The 18,449-nt window shown below is 40.5% G+C and overlaps 1 protein-coding gene across 9 annotated transcripts in view; it reads right to left on the reverse strand.

Moving 5' to 3' along the window:
- Positions 1-18,449, reverse strand: part of ECT2L (epithelial cell transforming 2 like) — a 63,988-nt gene that overhangs the window by 42,530 nt on the left and 3,009 nt on the right. For 8 of the 9 annotated variants that reach the window (XR_005596312.1, XR_005596311.1, XR_005596314.1 and 5 more), the window contains exons 2-8: positions 16,897-17,130; positions 12,344-12,456; positions 10,681-10,843; positions 9,242-9,494; positions 6,494-6,630; positions 4,576-4,703; positions 936-1,074 (exon numbers count right to left, since the gene is read on the reverse strand). Coding sequence is in view for 5 of the 9 variants with exons in the window: in XM_039530894.1 (XP_039386828.1) it covers positions 936-1,074; positions 4,576-4,703; positions 6,494-6,630; positions 9,242-9,494; positions 10,681-10,843; positions 12,344-12,456; positions 16,897-17,088 (1,125 nt within the window). In the remaining 4 variants the exon portion in view is untranslated. The remainder of the gene's footprint in view (positions 1-935; positions 1,075-4,575; positions 4,704-6,493; positions 6,631-9,241; positions 9,495-10,680; positions 10,844-12,343; positions 12,457-16,896; positions 17,131-18,449) is intronic. The other variant, XM_039530895.1, reaches the window with a different exon arrangement.

Genomic DNA, 18,449 nt, shown 5'->3' on the forward strand with positions numbered 1-18,449 from the left:
GAAACTCAGATTGTATTCAACTTTTTAAATACGTATACAGGATGGACTGTTTTTGAAGTGAACATCCTGGACTTTTTTTTGATTAGCTATAACACTGACTGTCTTACACAAATTAGCACTTAAACCATATGATTTGTTTTTATTACTTCAAATCACATAGTGTCAGTGAATTAAAAAATGTGCAGCTCCCGACACTCGCGCAGAGACAGCATTTTTTTTTTTACAGTTTCATATTTAAACTCCAAATTTCTGCATTAGAGATTCATCTAGGTCTATGATGCTCAAACTTTTCCAGTGACCCCACCCCCACCAGTAATGGAATCTGTCCATGCCCCCATTAATGGACAGTCAAGGCTTCTTCTGCACAGAGCTTGGGCTGAAGGCAGAACTAGCGGCAGAATGGGGACAGATGAGGAGCTGGGGCTAGAGGCAAAGCTGGGCTGCAGGCAGAGAGGGAGTCAGGGCAGAGCAGGACTGGGGGCTGAATGGGTTGGAGGCAGAGCTGGTCTGGGGGTGGATTGGGGCTGGAAGTGTGGCGCTCTCTCCCCACCCCCTGCGGGGGCTAGCTCCGGCCCCAGCGCTGCACACACCCTGAACACTCCTCCACGCCCCCACTATTGAGAAGCACTGATTTAGGCCCATAATATTACTTTACCGACATTTTAATCTTATGCTTTCCTTTGTTTTTCTTCACTTTACAGTGCACTTTCGCTGAGACCCTAATCCTGTAAACACTTAATGGGATGACTTGTGAGCAAAATTAAGCACATGTATGCGTATTTGCAGGACTGAGGCTATAGTAGACTCCAGGAAGGATGCTTTCTTTGCAGGGGAAGGATGAACAGATTGCAGTCTCAGGTGCATCCCTGGATGTAGTTTGGGTGCACAGAACCCAAACTATTCAAAAAAAGAGAGAACTTAGAAGACATTCCTACCTCATATGCAGGAATCCTGGATGATATCAAAACCAGGTATGGCTCAAGTGGATATGCAAAACTGCTATGTTTTTGGTAGACACACTGACACTGTTTGTAAGGTAACACAAGGTCAGATCTGCTTCCAGTCACATTCTTTCTACAGAAGGAAAAGCAAAAACTCAAGCAGTATATCCTTTAAAGATTATCTCTCTTTTTTACTTTAATGCAGAAATAAGACATTAGGGTATGAAAATACCTGTCTAAACCTCAGTTACACTGAATAGACATGCAGTGTTGTGTTTTGTAAATACATTTACAGCAACTTGTAATAGCTAATGAATTCCTTCATCAAGTGGTTGCTGAACTGACGAGGGGGGATGCCATTTTAGATTTGATTTTGGTGAGTAACGAGGACCTTGTTGAGGACATTGTTGTAGGGGACAACCTTGGCTCGAGTGATCATGAGCTAATTCGTTTCCAAATAAATGGGAGGATAATCAATAGTGCATCTGAGACTAGGGTGTATGATTTCAAAAGGGCTAATTTTACTAAAATAAGGCGACTAGTTAGGGAAGTGGACTGGGCTAACATATTTAGGGATCTAAGGGCAGATGACGCCTGGGGTTACTTCAGGTTGAAGTTGCAGGAGTTGTCAGAGGCATGTATCGGTAGCAGTTTTAGACCGAGCTGGATGAGCAAGCGTCTTAGAGGGTCATTAAGAAAAACAGAAAGCGGTGGAAAATGGGAGGGATCAGCAAGGAAACCTACCTCATTGAGGTCAGAGGGTGCAGGAAGCTGTGAGAAAGGCAAGTGGAGATGGACATTAAAACCAATAGCAAACGGTTTTTAGCCATATAAATAGGAAGAAAACCAAGAAAGAAGAAGTGGGACCGCTTAAAACTTTGGAGATTAGGGTTAATTTTGGAATGTCACAATATCTGATACTTTGCCTCGGTCTTTTAATGAGGCTAATGAAGGGCTAAGGAATAGTGATAGAGGACCGATGGGAATGAAGATATGGGGGTAGACATTACGGTATCTGAGGTAGAAGCCAAACTTGAACAGCTTAACGGAAGTAAATGGATAATCTTCATCCTAGAATATTAATAATCTTTAATAAATCATTGTACCGACTGACTGGAGATTAGCTAATGTAGTTCCTATATTCAAGAAGGGAAAAAAGTGACAAATTATAGGCCTGTTAGTCTAACATCTGTAGTATGCAAAGTCATGGAAAAATCTTAAAATGGCAACTGGGATAGATTACAGCATGGATTTCTCCTTCTTTGAGAGAGTAACAGATTTTTTAGACAAGGGAAACGCGGTGGATCTCATATATCTGGATTTCAGTAATGAAGAATTACTGGTTAAATTGGAAAAGATGGGGATCGAAATGAAAATCCAGAGGTGGATAAGGAGCTGGTTAAAGGGAGACTGCAGAGGGTAGTATTGAAGGGGAACTGTCCGGTTGGAGGGTTACCAGTGGAGTTCCTCAAGGCTCGGTTTTGGGTCCGATTTTATTCAATCTATTTATTGCTGACCTGGGAACCAAGAGTAGGAGTGGGCTGATAAAGTTTGCGGATGACACCAAGTTGGGGTATTGTCAATTCGGAAGAGGATCGGGATATTCTCCAGGAGATTTAGATGACCTTGTAAACTGGAGTATTAGTAACAGGATGAAATTCAATAGTGAGAAGTGTAAGGTTATGCATTTAGGGATGTCTAACAAGAACTTTAGTTATAAGCTGGGACGCACCAGTTGGAAGTAACGGAGGAGGAGAAGGACCTAGGAGTCCTGGTTGATCGCAGGATGACTATGAGTAGGCAATGTGATGTGGCGTTAAAAAGCTAATGCGGTCTTGGGTTGCATTAGGCGAGGTATTTCTAGTAGGGATAAGGAGGTGCTAGTCCTGAGACCTCATTTGGAGTATTGTGTGCAGTTTTGGTCTCCCATGTTTAAGAAGGATGAATTCAAACTAGAACAGGTACAAAGAAGGGCCACTAGAATGATCCGAGGAATGGAAGGCCTTTCGTATGAAAGGAGACTTGAGGAGCTCGGTTTGTTTTCCTTAACCAAAAGAAGGATAAGAGGAGATATGATTACACTCTTTAAATATATCAGAGGATAAATACCAGGAAGGAGAAGAATTATTTCAGCTCAGTGCTAATGTGGACACGAGGACGAACGGATATAAACTGTCAGTCAGGAAATTCAGGCTTGAAATTAGATGAAGGTTTCTAACCATCAGGGGAGTGCAATACTGGAACAGCCTACCGAGGGAAACAGTAGGGGCAAAGGACCTCCATGACTTTAAGATTAAGCTAAATAAGTTTATGGAGGGGATGGTATGATAGGATAAAGGGCTTAGTCAATAGGTCAATTAAGTGCCACACTGGTAAATAGTACAATGGGTCAATGGTATGATATAACCTTTTCCAGAGGGTTTGGCTGGAGAGTCTTGCCCGCATGCTCGGGGTTCAGCTGACCGCCATATTTGGGGTCGGGAAGGAATTTTCCTCCAGGGAAGATTGGCACTGGCCCTGGAGGTTTGCATGGGGCAGGGATGTGGCCTGCATCTTGCAGGAGGTCAGACTAGATGATCATAATGGTCCCTTCTGATCTTGAATTCTATGATTCTATGATTGTATTATTCTATTCTGTGCCTCCTGAAGGCCACCACTTCTGTGAGAAAATGAACCTTAATCACCTACTGCCTATTGAGATCACTGAGTTCCAAATACCTACAGGTCAGCCATTTGCACTCTTTTTTGTGTTTATTTTTACGCTATGTCTTAGCAGTGCTGGTGATAGGAAAAATATTCCTCGGTGCCCTCGTTTGCTCTGTGGTGAAAAGATTTTAAATTTACAATCTCAATACACGTAAAGAACAAATTGATTTGTTCTCTGTAAGCCCACCAAAAAAAATGAATTTACAGGATCTTCTCCCTAAGTAGGTTTAGCCAATGAAAAGTACAACTCTAGACTTCAAAGTTTTGTCATTAGCCCCCCATCCAGGCTTAGCATGAAATAGCTCTACAAGGTTCCCATTTTATGGCTGGACCAGCAACATGTTGAGGGTGGTATGCTGCATTATGGGAGAGCCTCTCTAGTTTCTTGTTCTCCATATCTTTGAACTTCAGGGTGATGGTTTAAGACCAGATCAGCTGATCTGGGCCCCCAAATCTCCAAGAATGGTTGCTTCAGGCCAATCTGGGCCCAAGAATCTAGAGTGGGAAACTAGTATTTCTGGCCACACCCTCATGCAGAACACCAAGTTTCTACCCAACCTCAAGTTTCAGTTCCCTCCCCAGGATTACACCCAAGTGGTGTCAGTTAAATAGAGGACTTTGCATGGGCCAGACGTATCGTCTGCATGCCAGTTCGTGGATTTGCTTCTTCCAACACTGAGGAAGAGTGGCACAGCTTTAAGAGAGGGAACCTATGTGGTAATTATTTAGAACTAATTGACAAAGTTGAGCTCCATCAAGGTGTTAGTGTGTTAAAAGCCACCTGACATGACCACAAAGATCTGCAGTTTTGTGTGCTGTTTTCTACAATGTATTCTGTCACCTTTATTAATCACTGCATTTTGGGTACTATTTTCTATGTGGTTTTGGAATTATCACCAGCATTTTGAAAATCTTGAGTCCTGCTTACCTTTTGGGCAAAGTTTTTAAGGAGGCCAAAACAAGCTGTTTTTCTGCTGCTAGATTAAAGTTTGATACAGGTTTCATTTCTTCAGAAAGCAGCATTGAAAGAGTATGATTTGAAAGAGCACTCTTTTCCTGAAAGCATTTAAACAAAAATGCTGAGAAATATGTATGATGCAGTGTAATAACATATGGTTCAGTAATTACATAATGCAGCAGTTAAGAAATTCTGTCTTGCGTCTACTGGTAAAAAAGCTTAAACTTATTTTACCGATGACAGACATAAAGTAAGATGTATTTAACTGAGTTTCTCAGAACAATACTTGAGAATACAACTCTAATAGTGGCTCAGACACAATCTTGTAAATTGTGTAATATGGATGCAAACTAAGGCACTGATCCTATACAGAGCTTCACAAGGATGCGGGGGTTCGTCAGTATTTATAGTGGAGGGTGAAAGAAGATTGTCCAGTAGCATATTTCTTGGGCTGCCATACCAGCTTCATCTAAACACTTTTACTTTCTGTGCTGCCAGTGCCTTGCTTTGAACCTCAGCATGTATATTTCAAGTCACAAAGCAATGTTAATTGTACTCAACTGCTTTACAAGTTGGGTTACAGACTGAATCTAGCTGTAATCACAGAATACAGTTTAGTCAAGTATGAAATTAACTGTATTAAGAATAAGTCTGTATGTTTGTCACTTCTGCTTTCCATGGCAAAAATCATGACTTTTAGGGGATTCTAATTTTTTTTAAATAGTTGTTTTACAAGTCTCTTCTTTCAATTTTAACAGCTCTTTTTTATGTGTTTTTTGTGTGTGTTTTGAAATCTTAATGTATTTTTAAATGATAAGTGATGGCTATAAATGCTTTTTCCAGTAGAAAATAAGCAAACGAGGAAGCAAAATATTCTGTGCCATGACTTTTCAGACTTTTTATTGACACCCAATCAGTCTTATTTATGAGATAAAAGACACAAAGTAGACACAAAGACCAATCCTGCAAAGACATAAAGATATGAGTAACTTTACCTATCAGAGTAGTCAAACCTCTACACTGCAAAAAAAATCCCACGGTAGCAAGTCTTGGAGCCTGGGTCAACTGACTTGGGCTCACAGGGCTTACACTACAGGGCTTAAAATAGCAGTGTAGAAGTTCCTGCTAAGGCTGGAGCCTAGGCTTTGAGTCCCAGGGACGGGGAGGGTCTCAGAGGCTGGGATCCAGCCTTAGCAGGAACTTCTACACTGCTATTTTTAGCCTCGCAGCATGAGTCCTGTGAGCCCGAGTCAGGTACTCTAAGACTTGTACCATGGGTTTGGGGGGTTGGTTTTTTTGTAGTGTAGTCATACCCTCAGTTGCTCATGAGCCTAAGTCTTTGCAGGAGTGGCTCCCTCACATCAGCCTACTAGCTGATCAGCCACTTACACTTGCCAGTAGTTACTATAACAAAGCCTGCCATGTAGTAGCACCGTGCACCATTCTGAACTAATAATTACACAAGTATAACAGGATCTCTATGCTTTATCATATATATTTCGGACAAAACATTGTCCACATATTACTTAGGGTCTTGGTGTCCCAGCCTTACTCATGGTACATAGTATCTTACAAAGTTCTCGTTGGAGGTCAAAAGGGAGTACGCAGTGAGTAAGGCACTTCTCAGCATGACTAAGGGTGGCAGAATCAGGTCCGCAATAAATCGTGAACCATACTCTGTGCTGACTTCAGTGGGATTACATGAAGCACAAATCAATTAAGAGTTTTAATTGCTTTTAATTACGTGGAATGTATTTCAAGTAGTTCTGATTTAAACAGGATCTGTGTTAGCACTGCCAACCAATCTCAGGATTCAGCACTTAATGCTTGCACAAAAAAAGAGCAATTTTCAAAGGATAAAAAGAAAGTACATTTGGGGGGAAATTACCTTAATTAGTTGCAAAATTGCCTGTAGTCTAGCCCCGTCCTGGATCGTCTGCGCCTGACTTGGCTGTAATCGCGATTTTAAGAATCTCGAGCTCCAAGTCCCACTCATCCAAGGCAGTCGAGCTTTGAATAACTCCTCTGAAAAACAAGCATCACTAGACCCTGCTGTTTAACCCCATGTGTTTCCACTGATGGGGAAGTACACACTAACAGGAGTAACAATGCTGTGACTAGGGAAATAATCCATATGAAAATTAGCATGTTAGTTTTACATGGCAGTCTTTAGATTTTATCTAAACTGAGCACCCTGCCTGAAAAGTCCTCCTCATTTTTGGCTAAGAATTGGTCATTCTACTAAAATGAAGTTGTCTTGTAGTAATAACTGAAATGAAAATAGTGTTGACAAACTGACTAGTTCAAAAAATAATTAGTTCAGTTTAAAAAAATCAGATGAATGTCTTAACAGTCATGAGATTTAAAAAAATGGGGACTATTTTCATGTGTCTTCTGATTTTGGAGGACTTGGGATTCATATTTTCAAGTTTTTTCTCTCTAATCAGAAAGAGTAGAAGCCTACTGTTTAAAAAAGGAAAACTGAGATTCTCACATAATCACATGACTCCGGGTGCTGCGGTTTAGAAAAAATGTCAAATATGAGACTTGAAAGAAAACTTGGGGACTTGACAGCACCGAAGGTGTAGTCTCCATGAAAACTATATGAATAGTGACATCCTTTCAAACAAATATTAATGAAGAGGGGAGAACCATGTTGGCTGAATGAAAATTCACAATCTATATCTAATATCCATTTTGAAGCACTTGAAGGAGAAGAAGGTGATCCCAAACAGTCAACATGGATTCACCAAGGGAAAGTCATGCCTGACCAACCTGATTGCCTTCTATGATGAGATAACTGGCTCTGTGGATATGGGGAAAGCGGTAGATGTGATATATCTTGACTTTAGCAAAGCTTTTGATATGGTCTCCCACAGTATTCTTGCCAGCAAGTTAAAGAAGTATGGGCTGGATGAATGGACTATAAGGTGGATAGAAAGCTGGCTAGATCATCAGGCTTAACGGGTAGTGATCAACAGCTTGATGTCTAGTTGGCAGCCAGTATCAAGTGGAGTGCCCCACGGGTCGGTCCTGCGGCCAGTTTTGTTCAACATCTTTATTAATTATCTGGATGATGGAATGGATTGCACCCTCAGCAAGTTTGCAGATGACACTAAGCTGTGGGGAGAGGTAGATACACTCAAGGGTAGGGATAGGTTCCAGAGTGACCTAGACAAACTGGAGGATTGGGCCAAAAGAAATCTGGTGAGGTTCAACAATGACAAGTGCAGAGTCCTGCACTTATGAAGGAAGAATCCCATGCACCGCTACAGGCTGTGGACCAACTGGCTAAGAAGCAGTACTGCAGAAAAGGACCTGGGGATTACAGTGGACAAGAAGTTGGATATGAGTCAGCAGTGTGCCCTTATTAGCCCAGAAGGCCAACGGCATATTGGGCTGTATTAATAGGAGCGTTGCCAGCAGATCGAGGGAAGTGATTATTCCCCTCTATTCGGCACTGGTGAGGCCACAACTGGAGTATTGAGTACAGTTTTGGTCCCTCCACTACAGAAGGGATGTGGACAAATTGGAGAGAGTCCAGCGGAGGGCAATGAAAATGATTAGGGGGCTGGGGCTCATGACTTATGAGGAGAGGCTGAGGAGACTGGGGTTATTTAGTCTGCAGAAGAGTGAGGGGGGATTTGTTAGCAGCCTTCAACTACCTGAAGGAGGGTTCCAAAGAGGATGGAGCTAGGCTGGTCTCAGTGGTGGCAGATGAGAGAACAAGGAGTAATGGTCTCAAGTTGCAGTGGGGGAGGTTTAGGTTGGATATTAGGAAAAACTTTTTCACTAGGAGGGTGGTGAAGCACTGGAATGGGTTACCTAGGGAGGTGGTGGAATCTCCATCCTTAGAGGTTTTTAAGGCCCGGCTTGACAAAACCCTGGCTGGGATGATTTTGAGCAGGGGATTGAACTAGATGACCTCCTGAGGTCTCTTCCAACCCTAATATTCAATGATTCTATTATTAATATAAAATACACTGATTATTATACTTGTAGACAAAAATCTCAATATGCTGAGCACTGTTTAATAAAAGTCTGATATATCATAGAATTCCATGGAAATATTTCTTAGTCTTAAGTTTTGTTTAAATAATTTTATACAAAACCTACATTTTGACCTAAACTTGACTAAGGATTCCTTTAATGCATTGACTGTATTTGTAGCTATAAATAAAATTTCTACAGGACACCCTGGTACTGGGTCTATTTTCCTTTCAAACCTTCATTTTCCTAAATTGGAAAGCAATATGTGCCAGACTGGAAAGAAATTAAGTCCTCAACCACACACTGACAGTTTGAGGTTTCTATTATTTCCACAGCTGAGATGTACTAGAAACCCCACTAGACACTATTAAGCCTGAACATTTTTATCCCTTTCCTACAGGCATATCAAATATGACTAAACAACCATATAGAAGAAACGAAATCTATTGATATATTTATCATTTTCAGCCCTTACCCTTTTGATATTAAAAATTAATTTTAAAAAAATCTGCAAAGATAAGTTTTCCTAAAGAAAAGGTCTTTGACTACTTGAATACTTTAGGTGCTTTATCACTTTCAGAAGACAGTGTTTCTTATTTTAACATTCATTTCAGAAGAAAGAGGTCTTTATTTTAATACCACTGACTCTTGTGTAATGCTAATCTCTCCCGAATAATTTTTCGTAGCCATTTTTCGCGTAGCCTTTCTTCCTTCTCCTCATTTTCAGGTTTTGGTTCATTGAGGGTCCCATAGATTTCAGTGGCTTCTCTTGGGGTGAAGTAATCTAAGCTTGATGCACAGGCAATATAATGTCGCTTCCAAGCACTGTATTCGTTGTCTGCTGGAGTGTAGGGCAGGAACCATCCAAACTTAACACATTTTGGCACCCACAAACAGTCCTTAAGACAAGAAAGAGGTAAAAGAGAGACAATAAAGTGAGGACAAAAAGCTTTCTATTTAATCTTGGGTTTTCATACTGCCACTGCTCACAGTAGTATCTGAGACTAAATCAAACATGAGACCTCCATAAATATGTTACAGTGAGATTTCTTTTTTTATGAAGTGCCTAGTACTTTTATAGAACAAATAAAAATACATGGTCCCTCTGTCTCAAACAGCTTGCTGCAACATTTTCTTATATGCAGAGGCCAGCACTGTTCCTGAGGATGAATAATCAGATAAAATCAATGAATTCAAATGAGAGAGGTGCATTTGTTTTTGTTCTATTTTAAAATTCTTCATTATCTGGAAATCTGCAAATAACGGCATTGTCTTGTCCCCTTGATTGTCATATTTGGCACTGAGGAACAGAAAGAGTAGGCTAATTGTTGTACCACTTTGAGCAGCTTCTGAAGATGAATATTTATTTTATTTTAATTCAATAAATGGTATTGTGCCTATGCTGTACACTATCTATTTAGACAGATCATAACAAACAGTAGTATTGTGGATATTCCAAAATGCTAAGCACTAGCATTATCAATATCCATATGGCCACAGCAATCTCTATAAATTACAGAGTTTAGGACATCCAACTAACTACATAGCTCTAAATTACATACTGGGTCCTGTTGCTTGATGTGTGCATTTAAAGACCAAAGCCAAAACAGGGTTAAGTATAGAAGTAAAGCAGCAGAATGAAATATAGAATGAGAATTAGTTTCTGACAAGAGAAAATATAAATGCCTTTATGTGTAATATGCTCTTAGTGATTGAAATGTTCTTGCTAGGGTTGGATGAAGCTGGTTCCAACAATTTATAGTGAATTAAATAGAGCAAAGTTTAAAAGGTTATTTTGTCAAGTGCATGAAAGAGTTGAAAATTCTGGTACAGAAGATCTTTCTAATTATTATTAGGTATGCTAGACAGAAGATTGAGCATTTATCTGAGTGCTGTACAAGATACAAAATTGCTTTGGCAAATTATGCTATTTACAATATGCTGTTCCAGATTTCCCATTTCATGTATGTGGTACCCCTTAAAAGTACTGCAAATGTCCAGTTACAGGTCCTATTCCTATCAAAATCAATAAGAAAATTCTTCTTGATTGCCATGGGAGTGGGACCAGGCCTACAATGAACAAACCTGTTCGGTTATAAACTTCCAGTGCCAGCTGACTTGGGCAGCTGCACACAGCTCCCTGGGGCTGAGAAAGGAGAAGATGTATAGAGATATGAAACGTGGCAGCACTCTGGTGAAATCCACTTTGGTCACTGGAATCCTCTCTGCAAACCAGTTTTGGGTAAATCTGTAAAGAGACAGATATTCACCGTAGTTAAAATCCTGTTGAGATTCTATTCTGTCACTCTATTGGTCTTCCATTTCAGAAAACCTGAGATCTATTTGAAGAATATTGTCAGGAGTGAAGTGATTCCTATGAGGGCATCATTTGCAAAGTGCTTTGGGACCCATTGGGAAGAGATTAAAGATGCATTTAAGTCTAATTAGTTGGCCATTTCTCTATTGATAGCGTTGCATCTCAGTGACATAATGCAACATTTTGAGAGCAAATCTAGACTTTTATGTAAAGAGGAACATTGCATTATTGCAACTAGTGAACTGTATGTCTTTCAAAACAAAACTATGCCAAGAGTGTGATCATTTCAACAGAACCAATTACGTTTATTCCAGGCCCTTATCTCACTGAGGTTGGTTTTATTGCTCTGCAGAAGATTGGAAACCTTTGTATTTGTAGTAGCCATTTTCTATTATTAGTAATCCAGTAGGTCAGGAGTTTGAGATGACTCTTGCCAGTAAAGAAACTATTAGATAATATGCCTGTTATCCTGGGCCTGTGTGAATAATATATAAATCAATCCAGATGTTTGGATGGGAACGGATCAAGACATTCAGGGAAAGAGTTAAAGATCTCTCTCATTTTTAATCATCACAAGTGGCCAGGAAACAACTCTGCAAATCCTTACTCACACACAGCCCAATAGAAGTCAGTGTATATAAGGGATGTCATGATTAGGCCCTTATTTTATAAGAGCTGACTAAAACCTGGTCTTGTCCTGTGAGATACAGAGCTCTCTCTGCTCCCATTAGGAGCTAGTGGGAACTTTTTGTGTTCAGTACCTTGCAAAGATGACTCTTTGGGACCTGATTCTGCAATATATAACATGGAGCAGGTTGTTGTACCTACATGGAACCACACTGATTCCAGTGAGTCTCTGCACAGGCAAAGCAGTCTGCCCACCCACCTTATAAACTGCAACATCCAGGTCCTAGATTGTGAGGTCTTTGGGCAAGGAACCTTGTTTGCTGCATGTTCTGCAGAGCACTGACCACATGGCTCAGCCAATAATATATAATACTAGATGGAAAAGCTATAGAGGTTGTTTTTTTTCTTATTTCCCTACTGATGCAATGAAAAGGGGAAAAGATGGAGAATCTGGAGCCTCAAGCCTGCACTAGACACACATTTATACACTCTCTCATGCGATTTTGCTACAATCTTAATTTTTAGGTCTTATGAATCTGACAGTGTCCTTATTAAACCAAACTGACGGGACCCTCTTACAAAAGAAAAATACAATTTCAGGTCCCAATCAGATCCATCTAGGCAGACACCGGCACTAGTGTTAAATCCTCAAGGCCTTCACTGGGATTCCACAAGGGTACAGGGATCCCCTGGGCAAATCTCATTACAGAATAGGCTTGCTGTGTGTCTTATGTGACATCCATATTCATACATACCTGCTTGTTTGGAAAGACAACACTAAGTTAGTCCTTGTAACAAACTTACTTCAGTTGTGATTTACTGCATCTCATCAACATTGTGTGGAGGAATTGTTTGCGCTGCTTGTCTGTCCACAGATCAAACCAATGGCTTATGAGACTAACTCTTTCCTCAAAGAGCTGAAAGGAAACAGAGTATTTCCATATCTAGTTCAGTATGCTGTGCAGACCTCTACAAGTCTGATGCACATATAATGATACTTAGGGAGGCGGTGTGACCCTAGTAGATAGAAATTAAACTGGGCAGAGGTGCTGGAACAATTTTTATAGTAGGGGTGCTGACAGCCATTGAACCAAACTAAAACCTGTATATGATGGAAAACCCTTAAAGCCGGGAGTGCTGCAGTACCCCCTTGAACCTGTAGTTCAATCACCTATGAATTGGAGGCTTTTCTATATGACAAGTTACTGCAAGGCATGCCACAGTGTGAATCTTCAGCAGGTGTCGGCAACCTTTCAGAAGCGGTGTGCTGAGTCTTCATTTATTCACTCTAATTCAAGGTTTCGCATGCCAGTAATACATTTTAACGTTTTTAGAAGGTCTCTTTCTATAAGTCTATAATATATAACTAAACTATTGTTTTATGTAAAGTAAATAAGGTTTTTAAAATGTTTAAGAAGCTTAATTTAAAATTAAATTAAAATGCAGAGCCCCCCGGACCGGTGGCCAGGACCTGGGCAGTATGAGTACCACTGAAAATCAGCTCGTGAGCCAACTTCAGCACAGGTGCCATAAGTTGCCTACCCCTGATCAACAGCATACCAGATTGCACCACAATCATGTCCTGCACAGACACTGGAACAAGAGATTTTGCTTTTAGCTGTTTTGAAAAATTTTGCAGCACTTTGATAGAGACCAGCAGAGAAAAAATGAAAAAGGGGTTTAAAAATTGTAAAATGTCACCTCTTCCCCATTGATATAATTAAGATGGTGATAGTATCAGGATATTTTGACTGGCATAAAACACCAGTTAGTTTTAAGATTAAGGCTTTAAATAAATAGATTACTATTACTACTGTAAATAGTGATAGTTTAAAGTTAGAAATCCAAAATAGCGGATGCAATAATCCTCTATGAAAGACACAGGGTTAGGGTGTGGAAAGTTCCAGCAACTCATAGGGAATGACTCAGCATTTCTCCCAAGACCTCAAGGGGAGGAGCTCTACCAAAGATGGTGTCAGAAAGAGGAGCTTAGCTAGCTTAAAATAAGTATGACATAATGGGGAGGAGCTAGACAAAAAAAATAGCAATTCTAATATCTAGAAGCTGATTGGTTGAGCTGGGCTAATTATGCTAATAAGCATATAAAGCCCAGGGCTAGCAGGCTGAGTGTCCTGGGTTTGAGGCTTTGTGGAAGAACAGAAGCTACCTGAGAAGAACAACAGAAAATTCCAAAAAGTAGCCACTTGGGAAAGCAGCAGCAGCAGCAACTCTAAAGGTCACCACAGCAACAGCTCTCATAGCAGCACAATCAGCAGTCCCTGCCAGCAGCTACAGCCAGCAGCAACTGCCCCTACGCCTGCAACCTGAAGCAGCAGCAGCAGTTAGGAAAATTGTGGCCTAGACAATCCTTAACATCATTACAGACCGATCAGAAGGACCATTAAGATGAAACAGAGGGAATTTGGGTACAAGTGTAAGTCTGATTTTTCCATGTATTGTTAAGGAGTGCGTGGGTCTGTCTGTAAATAAAGCTGGATGCCTGTGTTCTGAGTGAAATCTCTCCTATCCATGCGGCGACCGCTTGTCCAGAGCTCACAGGATGTTAAAAGCTTAAATGTTAGATGTTAAATATTAAGGTATTAAATGTTAACTATTAATATTAAGTAAATAATTCTCTCTAAAACTAGAATATTGCAATGATTTATAGAGGTAATGTATATTATGTTGTATTAAGTACACCTCTACCCCGATATAACGCGACCCGATATAACACGAATTTGAATATAACGCGGTAAAACAGCGCTCCAAGGGGGCGGGGCTGCGCACTGCAGTGGATCAAAGCAAGTTCAATATAATGCAGTTTCACCTATAATGTGGTAAGATTTTTTCGGCTCCCGAGGACAGTGTTATATCAAGGTAGAGGTATATGTTATTGAATTGCAGTATTTAGGCTAGAGTCTTGATGTATACAGGGCCTCATACGCGTGTGTGTACAGTATAGATAGATAATCTATTACATTGTAACTGTTATATGAGCTACATATCTTGTGTAGTCTGTGTCTTTTATTTTGTTGTGCCGCTTCATTCCTAGATATAATTCTACTGTGTTTTAATGTTTTATATATTCTTTCTTGCGTCAATTAAAAATACTGTAATTACTTATTTTTGAAAACATAAGAATTATTTATTTTTAAAATCATTTCTGCTTGTGTGTGTCAGTCCTTGAGCGGAAGGCTGTACCTGTGTCCTTTCAGTGGTTAGTAAGATTAGCTTGCTCCAGGGAGCCCTCTGTGGGTCGTAGACAAGCCCCCTGGTAACACACTGGCAATTCCTTTCAGGCTGGTCACAACCTTTTTACCCTTTTATTAAATTAGAAGTGCTATTGTAGGCTAATTTAACTGGCATCTAAAATTTAGGGTAACAACACTGTTACAGTGCAGTGGAAGTCCTGGAGTGCAGCTTAGCATGCTACATTTTCAAGTAATAGTACGCCTAGCCACACTCTAGGACTTGCATTGTGCTGCAGCAGTGATCACATGGGCCATTACTGCATGGTAAACTGTAGATTCACACCCTGGCTTTTCGTGCAGTAACTTGCCATGTAGACAAGCCCTGGGACTCAGGAGATCTATATTCTTGTATTCCTACCACGTCTCCTGCCACTGATCAGCTGTGTGACCCTGGGCAAGTCACTTCATCTCTTTGTGCCTGTTTCACTTCCTATCCTGTTTAAGGTCTTCAAGGAAGGGACTGTCCCTTACTTAGTGTCTGAACTGTGCCTAACCCAATGGAGACCAGATCTCAGTTGGAGCCTCTGGGAACTAGTGACTGTAATACAAAAATGAGCAGTCCAAAGGGCAGATCATTATGGAGAAGCTTACTCATTGTTCTTATCCCTGTGATGTATGGTTAAACTGTCTACCTATTTTAGGTACAGTAACTCCTCACTTAAAGTTGTCCCAGTTAACATTGTTTTGTTATTAGGTTGCTGATCTATTAGAGAACATACCCGTTTAAAGTTTCACAATGTTCCTTTTTAAAGTTGTTTGGCCTGCTCCGCTCAGACCTGACCCCTCTCCCCAGCAAGAGCACCAGGTGGGTGGAACGGAGCAAGCCCCCACGCCCCAACCCCGCTCTCTGACAGGAGCGCCAGGTGGGCAGCACGAGGCAAGCCCCTGTGCCCCGACCCCGCTACGCCCCTGCCTCAACCAAGCTTCACAATCATCATTGGTAAGTACAGTATTACATTGTTTAAAAATATTAAAAACTTATACTGTATATGTATATAATGTCTTTTGTCTGGCAAAAAAAAATTCCCTGGAACCTACCCCCACCATTTATATTACGTCTTATGAGGAAATAGGATTCACTTAACATCATTTCGCTTAAAGTAGCATTTTTAAAAACATAACTACAACGTTAAGCGAAGAGTTACTGCATTTTTAGAGCAGCAATCACTGCAATGCCAAGGACTGGTGTATTTCTCTAACAGTCCTTGAAACTGACATTTTTGACAGAGGGCAGACATCCATTTTTGTTCTCCATGATCCTAGGTTCTGTGGGAATGACACTCTCCATTAGTTCAAAACCCCTGTACAAGAGGGACATCAAACTTAATTGTTCTCTGAGGATAGAGTCCACTTCCTCTCACTCTCTCTACTTCAATTGCTGCTCAGCAAAGGTCTTTTATACTTTCCTCTGCAGGTAAAATGAGCAATTTCTGAGTATATAAGCCTAGTGCAATTCATGTGGGATGAGGCTTTTGGGGAATGTAGTCCCATTTAGTTAAGAGCAGTACCTGATTTGATTAAAGGAAAAAGAAAAATTGCTTATAAAACATTGAACCAATACATAAATCTGTAATTTAAAAAAAATTAAAGACGGGTAATGCCATTGTACTTGACTACTGTTATAGAGCCAATCATGTGCTTGCTAATGGCCATAGGGCTTATTGCTATGAATAGTCCTTGGTCCTCACAGGAGTAATTGCTGTCAGACATCATGGCAGTAAATACATTGCCTTGAGGAAGCAGTTCATTGTTTTATTTTTAGTATTTATTTGTTTTGTAGTAGCTCCTAGAAGCCACAGCCCCACTGTGCCAGTAACAGTACAGAGATATAACAGTCTGTCCCTGTCCCATTTCTGTTAAATGACCAAAGAAAATAAAGGTGCAACAGTTAAAAGACGAGATGTTGATGTAATGTTTTTAAAATGTGAGGTTGGTTTCTGATCTAATTTACATGAACATGCATCAGTGCATATATTGTAAGATGTTTCCTGTCATTGCATGTGCAAGTGGGGGTTGGGGGGTGTTTCAAGATATGTGGCAATTTGCACCAATGCATTTCATGATAGTTGAGCCTATAAAAATGACTTCTACCAGACTGTAACTTACCTGCTTGTTGAATGATTTGTTTGCGATAGGTGTCCAAGTGCTGAACCTTGTGTTCAAGCTCCCAGTGGTCTGGATTTTACTGGAAGACACTCTGATGGACTTCACTGTGTTTTCTGCAAGGAGTCCTAAACTCTCTAGTTGCCATTGTTTAACAGTGTGGGGACTTGGTGTTACGTAAGCTGTGGTCATCATCGCATTAGTGATACTTGATTACACCAGCTTTGTTAGAGCCTCCTAGAAATTCAGTGAATTAAAGAGATATGTGATCTAATTAATTCTTAGTAGAGATGGGTGCAAACTGTAGAATTCAAACTTGGATTCAGATCTGAAGCCCACTCCCAACGCCCACTATGCTCAGTGGGGTATTTAGATCCAGAAGCCTGAATCCAGGCCCATTTTATATATTGTTTGTGTCTTAAAAATACTTTGCTGTCAATCTTATATCTTGCAATCTTACCTGTTTGTTTAGATGAGGCAGCTGGGTAAAGGGCATCAGTGTGTACATAAGCAGGCCAATGCTTGAGCTGTGATTTCATCAGATCACATAACTGAGATTGGGACTGGTCAGTAAGAACCTAGATGGGAGACTTCCCAAGAAACCCAAGCTACCGAAGAAAGTTCTGTTGCCTCAATAGGTGGGAATCTGCCCTCTGTCATATGAACCAATGATCTGGTGTGACTCTTATGGCTCCTATTCTTGTGTGGGTGCCTTCTTCTAGTCATTACAAATTCCCGGAGGGGGGGGGTTGTATAGAGAGAGGGGTAGCTGCCCTATTGTTCTTGCCAAATTATAAATTGAGTAATTAGTCTACTTCTGTATTATTCTCTTGTCACCATTCCTTTTTAATACCTTTAAAATTAATGTTGGACTCATGAAAACTGCAAGAACTGTAATCTTGGAGACCAATGAATTTTATTTTCAAAATAAATATTTACCTAGTATTTACTAGGTACAGGTTGGGTTATGGTGGTGCATACTTCCCCCACATCTACCCACCACTGTATCTCAACTATAAGCTAGAAAGCTGCCATTTCTGTGTGTGAGTAGTTTATTCTCCATACTCATTCAGTGCTTGGTCCCTCTCTGATAACAGGGGGACCTATTATGGTGAGGATACCAGATTTCCTCTGGTTTATGGACCTAGTACTGCTGTATTCAATGTTAGGTCTGTTTAAGTTCCCCTTCCCCTCTCCCTTTATGGAATCCATGTCTGGTCTTTACTGAATAGCCACTGATGAGATGGCACTTTGTCCGTATTTTAAATTGTGCTATAAAAGGTATGCTGAAATCTCCTGTCTCTCCATGCTGCTTGCCTGCACGTTACATTTGCATTTTCATCTCTGAGCGTTTTCATTTTAAAAAATACCTCAGAATTTCTCTGGCAGAGGAATGTAACCTTCTTGCCCTCTTCAAGTTCTGATCTCTACCCTCTGCTACAAATCAGTCATGCACAAAGTACCTGGGAATTATGAAAAACCTAGAATGTTCATTTTTGGTTTAGTTTTGAAATCTTTACACCTGTTGCTCTGCAGCCTGTATGATTCAGGCCTGC

The sequence above is a fragment of the Mauremys reevesii genome, linkage group 3 (genome assembly GCF_016161935.1).
Source record: "Mauremys reevesii isolate NIE-2019 linkage group 3, ASM1616193v1, whole genome shotgun sequence".
In the NCBI taxonomy this organism is placed as follows: Eukaryota; Metazoa; Chordata; order Testudines; family Geoemydidae; genus Mauremys; species Mauremys reevesii.